At 43.3% G+C, this 12,924-nt stretch overlaps 1 protein-coding gene across 3 annotated transcripts in view; it reads right to left on the reverse strand.

Annotated features, from left to right (window-relative positions):
- Positions 1 to 837: 837 nt before the first annotated feature.
- Positions 838 to 12,924, reverse strand: part of si:dkey-19b23.10 (uncharacterized) — an 18,133-nt gene continuing 6,046 nt past the window's right edge. Inside the window, exons 1-11 of one of the 3 annotated variants that reach the window (XM_032511579.1) lie at positions 9,932 to 10,035; positions 7,985 to 9,435; positions 7,347 to 7,588; positions 5,790 to 5,974; positions 5,535 to 5,695; positions 5,126 to 5,229; positions 4,822 to 4,882; positions 3,973 to 4,061; positions 3,087 to 3,212; positions 1,642 to 1,742; positions 838 to 1,508 (exon numbers count right to left, since the gene is read on the reverse strand). In XM_032511579.1, coding sequence (XP_032367470.1) covers positions 977 to 1,508; positions 1,642 to 1,742; positions 3,087 to 3,212; positions 3,973 to 4,061; positions 4,822 to 4,882; positions 5,126 to 5,229; positions 5,535 to 5,695; positions 5,790 to 5,974; positions 7,347 to 7,588; positions 7,985 to 9,435; positions 9,932 to 9,939 — 3,060 coding nt within the window. In that variant the 5' untranslated portion in view covers positions 9,940 to 10,035 and the 3' untranslated portion in view covers positions 838 to 976. Of the gene's footprint in view, positions 1,509 to 1,641; positions 1,743 to 3,086; positions 3,213 to 3,972; positions 4,062 to 4,821; positions 4,883 to 5,125; positions 5,230 to 5,534; positions 5,696 to 5,789; positions 5,975 to 7,346; positions 7,589 to 7,984; positions 9,436 to 9,931; positions 10,036 to 10,115; positions 10,357 to 12,924 lie in introns of those variants that run through there. The other 2 variants (XM_032511580.1, XM_032511581.1) reach the window with 2 other exon arrangements.

The following is a 12,924-nucleotide window of genomic DNA, read 5'->3' on the forward strand; positions in this document are numbered from 1 at the left end:
TTTTACTTCATTTTAGATCAACCTCAGTCTGAATTTAGCAGGCCTACCCTCTCACCCAGACACACGCTGTCACACATTCACGATGCCTCTTTCCTGGCATCTTTCAGAAAACAATCACTGTAGTTAACCATCGACAGGTCAGTTCTGGGCACACACGTACTCAGACAGCTGTAAGAGAGGTCAATATTAGCCCATTATAGTCTTTCAACAAACTTTGTGTTGAAATGGCTTTGCCAGCTGTGTGTGTGTGTGTGTGTGTGTGTGTGTCTTTGTGGATGTGTGCATGCTCATGTTTGTCTATCTTTGGGAGGACCACTTTGAGTTTTAGACTTTAAAAGCGAGGACATTACTGGAAAGTGAGGACTATTTGGCTCATCCTCACTTCTCCAATGGGCTGTGTAAAAGGAATAGTTTAATGTTTTGGAAAAAACATTGTTAGATGAGAAGATCGATATCACTCTCATGTATGTCTGTTGTTATGAAGTCTGATAGCCTGGATAGCTCACTTGGTAGAGGGCGCGCCCTAATATAGAGGTTGCTGGGTTGACTCCAACCTTTGGACTTTGGCTGCATGTCATTCCCTCTCTCTCCCCTTTTATGTCTTCAGCTGTCCTATAAAAATAAAGGCCTAAAAATGCCCCCACCCTAAAAAAAAAAAGATGGACAAACAGCTGACCTGGCTCCCTTCAAAGGTTAAAAAAAGCTCACAAATGAACACAATATATCTTTGTTTAATCCATGTAAACAAGAAACATTGAAAACTACTGTTAGGTTAAAAAATGTATTGAAATGTCAAATGCATTAGAAACATTTAAATATGTAACACATTTAAATACACAATTTACAATAAAAACATACTAAAATTATGAAGATATTTTCTTGAAATAAGTTTGAACTGAAGTCTAGTTGGAACTAAAAAACAGTTGGGGTGAGTCTCGTACCTCGGGGGTAGTAATGCTTTTGGGAGAGTTAAACACTACTGCCAGTTGATTGGCTCCTTTCCCCCAACTGTCCCAGCTCCTACGTCATCTTTCCCTTCTGTGCTGCAGTAGAAGATAGCAGGGTTGGGGCCATGTCCAAATGAGCCCCATGATTGGTGGAAAGGTGAGACAGTAGTGGGCTCTCTTTGATTTAAGTCTCCGCCATCAGTATTGGTGATTACGTGAGAGTTTGAAGCCGCAATGTTGCTATATGTAACCATGGCGCTGGGATCGAGGACACTGGCACTGGTGCAAGTGATGCCGTTGCTAATGGTTACAGAGTTGAGGACATTGTCTGCATTGGTGTTGTTGCTTGACATTCCAGCGAGCCCAGAGGAGGGAAAGGTCAGAGCTGCTGCCTGGGGTGGGAGCAGGCTACTGCCTGGGCTAGGCATGAGGTTGGTGGGGCGACTGAGAGCCAGACGCTGGGTGAGGAGCTGGTGCTGCAGCCGCTTGTCGGTCCAATCCTCCTGAGGCTGCCGATGGATCTTCATGTGAGCATTACGGGACTTGATTTTATAGAACATCCTGTTGAGAGGAAAAACAGGTTTAAAAAAAAAAAACAGATTTGAAAATCGAAACCATCTGTTGGCTTGCCCTGAAATCAAAGACAGAGAGAGTTTGCATTGGAGTTTCCTCGAGTATGACTGGTCCTACTCACTTGCCACACAGCTTGCAGGGGAAGAAGCTGGTCAATGAGGGCACAGGAACTGGCTCCGCCAGTCCAAACTGTCTGTCCACTGGCTGACACATGGGTATTATCTATGAGAACAGGACCAATTGTGAGTGGCTTGTTGAGCTGCATTCCACAGCGGATAAACAATTAATGCACTTAACATTACACAAGACTCCAAAACACTCCATATTCTTTCTGACAGAAACTTAACTATTCTATTTGTTTGTTCTAGTTGAGTCCATGCTATGAGTCTCATCAGACAGTCAGAGATCCAAAAGCATGACACAGTGGAGCCCACAGAATGTTCTGGGAATAGAAAAATCCCCACAGGGCAACAACAACAGGAAAAAAACAATACTATAGAAAGAGGGTAAGAACTAAAGCAAAGGCCTGATACTAAAACACAAACTAAAAGAAACATTAAAGGTCCCATGGCATGAAGACTTCACTTTATGAGGTTTTTTAACATTATTATGAGTCCCCCAGCCTGCCTATGGCCCCCCAGTGGCTAGGGCTAGAAATGCTGATAGGTGTAAACCGAAACCTTGGTATCTTACTCTGCCTTTGAGAAAACAAAAGCTTAGAGGGCCAATCTGGAATCTTGCCTCTTATGAGGTCATGAGGGGCAAGGTTATCTCCCCTTTCTCTGCTTTGCCTGCCCAGAGAATTTGCCAACCGCCCCCTCTCCCCCAAGAGAGAGAGACATCATGGCTTTCAAACAAGAAAATTGGCAGTTGGTCAAGGCCACACCCCCACCCTCCACCTTGCCCCCCCTTTCCTCCTCAAAAGCTACAGACTCAGAAATGGCACATACTAAGGAAAGCTCATTGTGGGACGGGCTCTAGTGGCTGGAATTCTGGACCAAGGCTGGATTTTGGCAAAGAAACTTCAGATACAGTATTAGGGACCACTAAGATCTATATAAAAGAGACTTCAAATACAGTTATTAGGGACCACTAAGGTCTATATAAAGAGATTCAGATACAGTATTAGGGACCACTAAGGTCTATATAAAGGACTTCAGATACAGTAAGGGACACTAAGGTCTATATAAAGAGACTTCAGATACAGTATTAGGGACCACTAAGGTCTTATAAAGAGACTCAGATACAGTTAGGGACCAAAGGTCTATATAAAAGAGACTTCAGATACAGTATTAGGGACCACTAAGGTCTATATAAAAAGACTCGATACAGTATTAGGGACCACTAAGGTCTATATAAAAGAGACTTCAAATACAGTATTAGGGACCACTAAGGTCTATATAAAGAGACTTCAGATACAGTATTAGGGACCACTAAGGTCTATATAAAAGCATCCAAAGAGTACCACGTTATGGGACCTTGAAGGACCTCATTGGGGTTATTAGATTAGCTGGGACATCTTGACAAGGCACTAAATTCTGATCGCTTCTTTCAGGTGTTCCTTACACTTTTCTGCTGCGGCTCCATCACTCCATCTCTGTTCTCCTCCTCTTTTTGTTTCTTTTGCTTGTCCTGGAGCTTCTTGCTCAGGTAGTAAAATTCAACACACAAGCCCACGGTCTTAGTCCTCACCTGCAACGCACACAAACAAACACACAGTCAATACTGTATATATATGTATATATATATATATATATATATATATATATATAATACTGTTTAGGATGTCCTATTGTCTGTACAGTCATTTGTGTCCTAAGATATTTTGTTGATCTTATGTTCATGTTTTTATGTTGATTTTAAATTGTTTTTTCTGTTTGTGTTGGGTAGCAACACAGTTTAGCACTATGCCTGAGACAAATTTCCCCTCTAGGACAATAAAGTGTAGTCTAGTCTATGCTAGTTGCGTATGGGTGCTTTTTTCCCCAGTGCTGTTACCAAACCACACCAAACGTTTGCAGGGAAGGAAAAGCACACTGCACTCACTGCACCTTAGGAAAATACTACTTAACCTTTGTGTAGTGATCCTGCACACAAAATGAACACTTTGTGTGCACATGTGCACAAAATAAACAACCACTAAGTGGGGGAGTGGTGGACTAGTTCCTTGTGTTTTCCATTTCCTATTCCATGTTGGTTTGAATATCAAATTCATCTCATTAAAGCCTTAGTAAAGTTGTCACAATAACTATATGGCTGACTGTGACAGCATGTGGTTTCACAGTACTGCTGATAACAAAATGGGATATGGTTATACGTACATACACACACACATGCATACAGGGAATGTCACATTTGGGCTAGGACAATGCCATGTTGTCAGAGAAAAACATTGGAAATGTAACCATTAAACGAATGCAGCAAAGGCACAAGCAATGAACAATAGTTATACCATTTTCTGTATGAGGGAAAAGTCTTTTCCATGAGTTCCCAGAGCTGCACTGAAGAGGCTCTTTTCACTGTCTGTCCAACATTCACTACCTAAGGAGAGAGATTACACAAAATTACACAGATAGCACAGTCTGCCTAAGGTCACTCACACACACACACACACACACACACACACACACACACACACACACACACACACACACACACACACACACACACAAACATTGTCAGAGATCACTCAGCAAGCTTCAGACAACCTGAGTCAATTGGTGCATGGGTCAACAGCTGGAGGGGAGTCCAGAGACACGCCAGGGATTTCAAACATCCAAAATGTTGTCGAGCTTTGATCTGGGGGCCAACACCTTTCACGGTACTCCTGTCTACAGGACTACACCTACCTGAGTGAACACTGCTATGCATAACAATGTAAAGTCTGTACTTTGACTTGACATGGTTCTTGGTGGATTTCAATGCACAAAAGAGAGAGAGAGAGCAAGAGAGAGAGAAAGAGAGAGAGATAAAGAAGTTTCTATGGGATTAAAGTGGCAGGAGGTTTGAGCTTCTAACAAAGGCTACTATTGTAGAAACAGTGGGAATGGCTACTCCTTTGCTGAATCACTGACATGCAGACAACTGTTGGCTGTGGCAGAGAAACACTAAACTTCCTTCACTGCAACCACTTTTAGTTTGTTTTACTTTTCTTCAAAGCCTAAGAGCTCTCTGAACGTCAGGTGATCATTTAGGAATGATACTTTTTGCGACTTTGAGTCCATGAAAAGCGCTATATAAATTAAATGTATTATTTAACGGGCATAGGAAACCCAAGAGTTAGAATGAGGCCAAAGGTTACCAGAGTAGTGGTAGTCCCCTGTTGGCAAGGGCTGTGAGAAGAGCAGCATCTCCAGTGTGGCCTGCACAGGACAGAGGGATGCAAGGGGCAGAGAACAGACAGATGAGGCATGCAATGGCAGTGAAGAGAATTAACTTGACATGAATGTGTGAGAACAAAAGACAAGAAGAAAAATAAGTGAAGTGATGCATGGAAGTAAGTCATAATGGATGGAGTAAGGGTGAAAATGATTGGATGAGTGCTTGGTAAAATAATTAGTGACGAATAACCAAAGAAAGACCAAATACTCCCCTGCACTGCTTACCATTGTGTTCCCCTGACAGTGGTGCAGACAGTGGAGGGCCAGCTCTGTGTTACTGCCCCCTCCTGGCACACAGCTGGAACTACACATGAACAACAGCTTCTCCACTGCACACACACACACACACACACACACACACACACACACACACACACACACACACACACACACACACACCATGGGCAGTTTCAGCAGAGAGCAATAATAGATTTCTTCTTCTCTGCCTCACAGTTTATTTTACAGTTGGTACAATAGAATATTTGATTAATTTTCCATTGGGTCGCTAAAGCTTCGGCCCTTCAATCCGTTGATCATAACAGAGAATCCAGTGGATTTTCTGTGCAATTAATACTCCAAACAGATCTTTTTTTAAAGTTGGTGTTGGAAAGCTGTATTTTGGCATGCCATTTACCTTGGTCTTGTGTGTTGGTACTCTCCTCCAGATTCTCAAATGGTTTCCAGAGCAACTGTTCCCTAGGGGAGTCTTCCTCTGGTGCCCACATCCTTGACCCTTCCCCATCCACAAAGCATGGAGGAAGCTCTGCCTGGAAATCATGACCCACATTGACATACCTGGAGAGAAGGAAAAGAAAAAGCTCTTCACCATGTTTTTGAGACATCATGCTATAAGGTGATAAACAATCAAGACCTAAGGCATTTTCCTTACGGTAACACAACACACTCATCTTCCTCCCTTCTGCCACTGAGTGATGAGATGGAGGAGTAGAGCCCCGACCCCTTACGATCTGGGTTGAGAAGCGGTTGAGGGGTGTACCGGCCCCTCCTCTGACTTCTGCTGGAGTGAAGGATACTGGGAAATGGAGTTCCAGTGTAGATTGGAGCGGCTTGTTGCTGCAAGCGCATCGGGAAAGATAATTTTAAACAGCTAACAGACAGCGACTCAGCAAAACAGCCTCGGGAAGGAAGTTGTTTTGGAAAAACAAACTCCAAATCGGTCTCATTTACACCTTTCACCCATTCAACAAGTCTGAAAATACAGACCGGGACTAAGTCTGTGGTTTTAGAAACAGAAAAGCGGTTGGAACAAATGTAATTTCTTGTAAACAACCATTTATGTGTCCACCCGCCCACTACTTCTACAAAGCATCTCCAGCTGTAGTGAGTTGTTGCTCACGAAGAAACATAACATAATAGCTGGTTTTGGCCTGGATACTTCTTGTAAAAAGACTTAAAAAGGTTTAAGTAGTCAACAGAAAGGTCCTTTCTGACTAATTAAAGAAAAAGAGCTAAAAGAGACTTTGTCCACACTAGCGGATCTGTGAGGCTGTACTAAAGTTGTTTTCCACAGCATGGTACTGCTCGACTCGACTCAAGTCACCACAGCTACATCTCTCTTTTTGTTTTCCCTCCGTGTAGGCGGGATTTTCACCTGATCGCCATTAAAACCTCTTCCCCATGACACACATTGAATTATTTCACCAGCAACCAAATAGAGAAATGTCTGGATGTTGTCAGTTGTAAAGAGTACGGCGTAGAGTACGGCGTAGCCTACAAATCATTTTGTGGGCTGCTGTTGTTAGGTGAATGAAGAAAAGGGGGGGCATTTTGATGGTAGTTTGGCCATTCAAAAATACCGTATTTGTGCAGGATGTCCAGTGTCATGCTAATGACTATTCTCTCTGACCAGTTAGTGGTCTGCAGTGTTTTAGTATCAGCTCAGCCTCATTTGGAACCTTGACTCAACCAAAAAAGGTTACCAGGTACTGTCCAGAACTTTTGCAATTGGAAAACCAAAAAAGAGCGAGTCGAGTAGAGAAGGGTCAAGCTGTACCATGCAGTGGAAATGGGCCATCAGTGGTGCTAACATTAGGAAAATAACATGCTCACAATGACAATGCTAACATGCAGCTGCACAGCAGGTATAATGTTTACTATGTTTATCATCTTAGTTTGGCATGTAAGCATGCTAATAATAATAATAATAATAATAATACTAAATGGGTAGTTATTGGCCAAAATGACATTAGCCAACTAGGAGAGGATATGCATCAAGTGAAGGTTTTCTTCACTTAAATGTAGCAACCCAATAATTGAGAATTGTACCTAAGATTAATCTCTTATAAACACACAGTATATTTATCACTTTTCTTGTCTCACACTCAGCAAGCACAATGCACAAACATACTTCCTCAAATAGTAAACTTCTTTATATGTGCTTTAATTATTTCCTGTGGTGAAAAATAGTAGAAGTGTCACACCGTACCTGCAGCTGTGATTGGTTCGGATTAGCTTGTTCAGTCTTTGCTTTCTGGGTCCCAAGGTAAGGAGTTAACTTTTCTGCTGCCTCAAAATGCTGGCCGCAAAGGTGAGATGGACGAGAGGGAAGATGAAAGGAGGGATGGAAGGACGGAGTATTGGAGGGACAGAGGGCTCTGGATGGATGGAGGGATGAAAGGTGGGGTGCGGAAGTGAGGAATGCCGCTTCTGGAGACTGAACGTTGGAGGCTGGGAAAATAAGAATGGGGAAGACAAGTGCAGTGGAAGTTATTGCATCGTGATGAACTGTCTGACAAAAAAGTCCAAAACATCACTGTGATCTGCGTAGGAAGGAAAGCATTACACCGCACACTGTCACAATGTGTTTGTTATCTGGAGACACTAATCAATTCTTGTGAAAACCCACATATGAACTCAAAGGCACATACAGTAATTCTTCTACAATAGTACACGTGGTTTTATATGTGAAAATGTGAAAAGTAAAAATGTAATTTGCATACAGGAAACGGGAAATTTCACAACCTCACCTACAAAAACCCACATGTCCCATACATTTACATGTGGGTATTAACCTGTGGTTAAGGGGGGAATAAAGTTCAAAGAAATGCACACACAATGCCGTACCTGTGATGTTGCCATAGTCACCGCCATGAGAAGGTCTCAGGTTGCCCTCGACGAGGCTGGGGTCGCCTGACGACTGTGGAAAGCTGTGTGACAGCATTGGAAACTTCCATATCATCCCAGAGGAATGGGCAGATGGGAGAGACTGAAAGTGCGAAGTAAAAAACTGGAGCGTACCAAGTGAATCTCCACCCTGGGCCAATGAATTTCCGGTGCCCCCAAATGAACTGGGACAGTCCATTTTGGAGGGTGAGTGGGAAGGAGGAGGTAGAGGTGTGGGAGGAGGACTAAGAACTGAAGACATGATGTGAGATGATGTGGGAGGAGAAGGAAAGGATGGAATTGAGTGGTGAGCGGGTGAGGAGGAGGAGGAAGGGGGCAGGTAGGAGTCTGAATCAAAAGCACAGCTGTGCCTTGAATTTACAAATACAGGGCTTTCTCCTCTCCCTACTCCAAATTCCCAGATCTGTCCGCAGGAATCTCCACTGGGAATCACAGGGAATTTTCTCTTACGCTGGGAGAGGAAAGCCTCAGAGAAGGAGTCCAGTTTCTGTGTGTACGTCTCGCTGCTGACACCGATAGGGGATCTCTGCGGTAGGCACCCTGAGTCCAAAGCGTGGGTGTCTGCTGGTCCTCTCCACCTGCCCTCTCCAGTCTGACTCGAGGGAGAGACACTGAGCCAGGGTGCCTCAACGTCAGCTGGTTGGAGCTGGTCCTCACCTGAGCCACAACTGGACCCATAATCTTCTTCCCTTCCCAAATAATTCTCACTCACTCTAGAATAATCGACACTGCTGTCACTAAAGCTCCCCGCAGCAGTTCTGCCGTGGGAAGTAGTTTGTTTAATATAGTGGCTAACGTTAGCCTCCCTATTGTACACCGTTTCTCCTTTAGCCTCACAGCTAACATGGGCATAATTATTATAGGTTGCTCTGAGTTTACGCCTGACTACGTCCTCACTGCCAAAATTCACCGTGTAGAAAACATCATTTGCGTTTCCGTAGCAATCACCTTTTCTATAAAAATTGTCTGCAGCACTTTCACAACTCTCCCCATCCTCCCAAACATTCTCTTTTTTGCTACCACTATACCAAGGGTCATCAAAATGGCTGCCCAACCCGCTTTCTCCGTCAAGATGGCCTCCCAGGTTGGCATCTCCGTCCAAACCGCTACCACTTGTGTTCAGGAAGCATCTGTCACCTCCACTGCTCCCCCTTCTTCCCCCTGACAAGGTGCTTGAAGCGGGAAAGGTGTTTGTGGATTCTTCCCCTCGGCTTCCATACTGCTCCAGAGGGTCCCGGGAAGCCTGAGAGGACGGGTAACCTACTTCAGAGCTTTGAAGGCTGGGCATGGTGAGGTGAAAGGATTGGCGGTGGCGATGATGGTGGAGGTTGGGGAAGGATTGGGTGGATGAAGGGTCGTCCATGATGGCTCGCTGGGTGTAGCTAGAGTCCCTAGAGTAGAGAGACAGAAACATGGTGGAGGTGTAAATGAACGAAATCATTAGCAGTAGTGCTTTAACTAGTACCCATTGAACAGTAGATTAGATTTAGATCTTCTAACTGAGGATTGTGGAGGATGTAGTTATTAAGTGTTGAGGGTAATGGCCAGATCAAGTAACAAGAGTTGGCAATCCTCCAAAATCCCCTGTCAAAATAGTTTGTACAGAGCCCCATTTTACGCTTCCACTAGTCTACCTTGACTGATGCGGTTCGGTTTTGTTTGCCTTCAGATTAAACAGATTGAAAAACGGGTGACAGATTATCAATGGTTTGTGGAAATGTCTGCAATGTGGTCTGAAGAAACACACGAACACACGCCAAGAAGCTCAAGAGAAGGTCATTTTGCTAGCTAATGGGATGCTACGCTAAACAAAACCCTAGCAGCCTACCAAGATCCCTTTCTGTCCTGTGACTGACTCGTTAGCTTGTTAGTAATTGAACTACAGACTTGATCATTGCGTCGCATCAAATCTTGAAGTCTTCGTTGGTTTTTCTTTCTTTCTTTCTTTCTTTCTTTCTTGAAACCACATTCTGCTCTAAATAGGACAGTGAGTGAGTCAGAAAGAGAAAGTACGAAGGAAGATGAGATGAAGAGACAAATACAATGTATATATCTTGAGGGTTGTTTTTACCAGTCCTTGGCGCTTTATTTCCTTTTCACATTTGTTCCTCCTCTTTTGTTCATTTTTTTGGGTCCTGGTTGTTCTTCTGCTTGTCTTCATCATTCTCTTTGACTTATTTCTGCTCACTCACTCTCCACTGTCTCAAGTGTTCGTATCATTATTTCCCCCTTCAGATTTTCAGCCTCTCACATAGTCCTTCTTATCTCCCTCTCTCTCTCTCTCCATCCTCTCTCCTCTCTCCTCTCTTCTCTTCGGCTGTGTTTCTTTTGACTCACACACACCACACACACACACACCACACACACAACACACACACACACACACACACACACACACACACACACACACACACACACAGTCTGTCACATACTTAAAGCAAAATGACACACTAATGATACACAGACCAAATCACACTGTTTTTACTGCACACAAACACTAATTTACTCATTCAATTGCTCACTGAAACACACACACACACCACACACACACACACACACACAACACCCACATACACCGCACACCGACCACGCAACACAGCAACACGCACACACATACACACTTTCACACTCATATACACTCTTGCAGGTGTCAGAAGGGACCAGCGAGTGATGTTGCCCTCTCTGCCTTTTTGTCGTCGTGGTAACCACATCCTGAGGAAACAAACGCTGACGGATCTCCCTCCTTTCAGCTATCTTTATCTCTGCCCCCCTCCTCCATCTCTCTGTCTCTCTTTCCGTCTCTTTGCCTGTCCTTCTCTCTCTCTTTGTCTCTTATTCTCTCTTTCTCACCGCACTTTGTTTTCTGTCTCTCTCTAGTCCTGCTTTTCTTCTTCTGTCTTTTACTCGCTTTTTTTTCATCCCTCTGCTTTTCTCAGTCTCTGTGCACTCTCTACTACTTGTATATTGGTTGACGTTTGTAAATGTTTCTGACTGCATAAAGTGTGATAAAAAAAGTATGTGTGAAAATGTGTCTTTCAGTACTCATTTCTGTGTGTGGCTCTGTGAGAGTGTACATGCTGAGGCTACACAACAACTGTGGTGTGTTAATGTGTGTGTGTCTGTGTGTGATTGTGTCTGTGTGTGTGTGTGTGTGTGTGTTGTGTGTGTGTGTGTGTGTGTGTGGTGTGTTGTGTGTCTGTGTGCGTGTGTGTGTGTTGTGTGTGTGTTTGTGGGTGTGTGTGTGTGGTGTGTGTGTGTGTGTCTGTGTGTGTTGTGGGTGTGTGTGGTGTGTGTGTGTGTGTGTGTGGTGTGTTGTGTGGTTGTGTGTGCAGAAGGTAACATAGCTGTTTACCAGATCAAGATTCTCCGGCTGAGTCAGCTGACAGGAATGAGAGATTTTGAAACGGAAGGAAGACAGCGACAAACGATGAGGTTCAGGAACCCTCTAAATACCCTGCATTCCCACCTACTCAGCCGTCCACTTACCCACCACACACACACACACACACACACACACACACACACACACACCTTTAACTTGCCAACAAGATGTTTCAATCTTTGTTATGTCATAGGCTATAACTTTAAAACACCTACTCACACATGCACATGCACGCTGACAGCTATTTCAGAAGATGGAACAATGCCTGCAAAATTACCAGTCGTCGGATTAAATTATTGTTTTTAAAAATGTCATTATATATTACTATGGCAAATAAATATGCAAAAAGTAAATGTATACAATCTTAGAAAACAAAAGTACTCAAAAGAAGTGTCACTGCCTCTTAATTCTACGTACACCACTGGAATGAAAGTCCTTCATTCCACAGCTAGAGCACTGTGTGATTCTCGTATTAGAAACGATAGTACCTGTTAGATAACTGCATGAATAACTGTGTGAACTCAGAGGTGTACAGTATATTCGCCTGATCTATGAAAACCTATTCAGAAAAAAATGATCAATTATCATACACAAGATCATTTTCTTGTTGACACATTTCACTCTTCAAAAAAACACCATACCTGCGACACATGCAAGACCCTGTGGGACCCCCAAATGTAGGCTACGTGGGATTCGTGACTGACAGTTGTTTGTGAAACGCCACCATTTGCAATCTGCGTGCAAGCGGTCCTCGCAAATTGCTTCCACGAAACACCCCCCCCCCTCGTTTGCCTGAAAACGTGTTACAATCCTAAAGGATTTAGTGACTTTCAAAGACAGCCTTGAACAGGTATTTATTGGTAGTAAATGAAGGATAACAGTTCCAAGTAGAGCGGGAAATAGCTTTGCTTTAGCAACTTCATCACTGAGAGTGACAATGTGTGACAGACTATGTGTGTGTGTGTGTGTGTGTGTGTGTGTGTGTGTGTGTGTAGGTGAGCATGTTAATGCTGAGGTGACTTGTACAGTGTGACCTCTTCACATTGCTAGAAACCTCAGCATTAACATGCTTATTAGATGATAATGTGGTTCCTACACAACAACCTCAACATTAGCATGTGTAATCATTTTGTCAATACTTTACTGATATGTTATATCACCTTTTTTGAGCTTGGTTTAGGCTCGTACAATTAACCTCACTACATTACATTTCTTTCAAATATTTGAGGTTGAAGGTTCCATGGTAGAGGCAAAGATTTCAGTTGCTGTAAAGCATTTTCAATAAAAAAAAGATTTTATCGATGTTGATATTTGAGTCATCTTTACATTGTGTGCAGGATCGATTCCATATTTTCTATCCTTCCACATACAGCCAAACCATCCTGCATTTGCTGAGATTCTGCTAAAGAGTTTGACCAAAATGAGTCAGATCACACTAAAAGGGAGTTAATACAGAGACTCTTTTCACGTTGTTCATGCTCATTGAGATTATATAATT

The sequence above is a fragment of the Etheostoma spectabile genome, unplaced genomic scaffold (genome assembly GCF_008692095.1).
Source record: "Etheostoma spectabile isolate EspeVRDwgs_2016 unplaced genomic scaffold, UIUC_Espe_1.0 scaffold394, whole genome shotgun sequence".
NCBI lineage: Eukaryota > Metazoa > Chordata > Actinopteri > Perciformes > Percidae > Etheostoma > Etheostoma spectabile.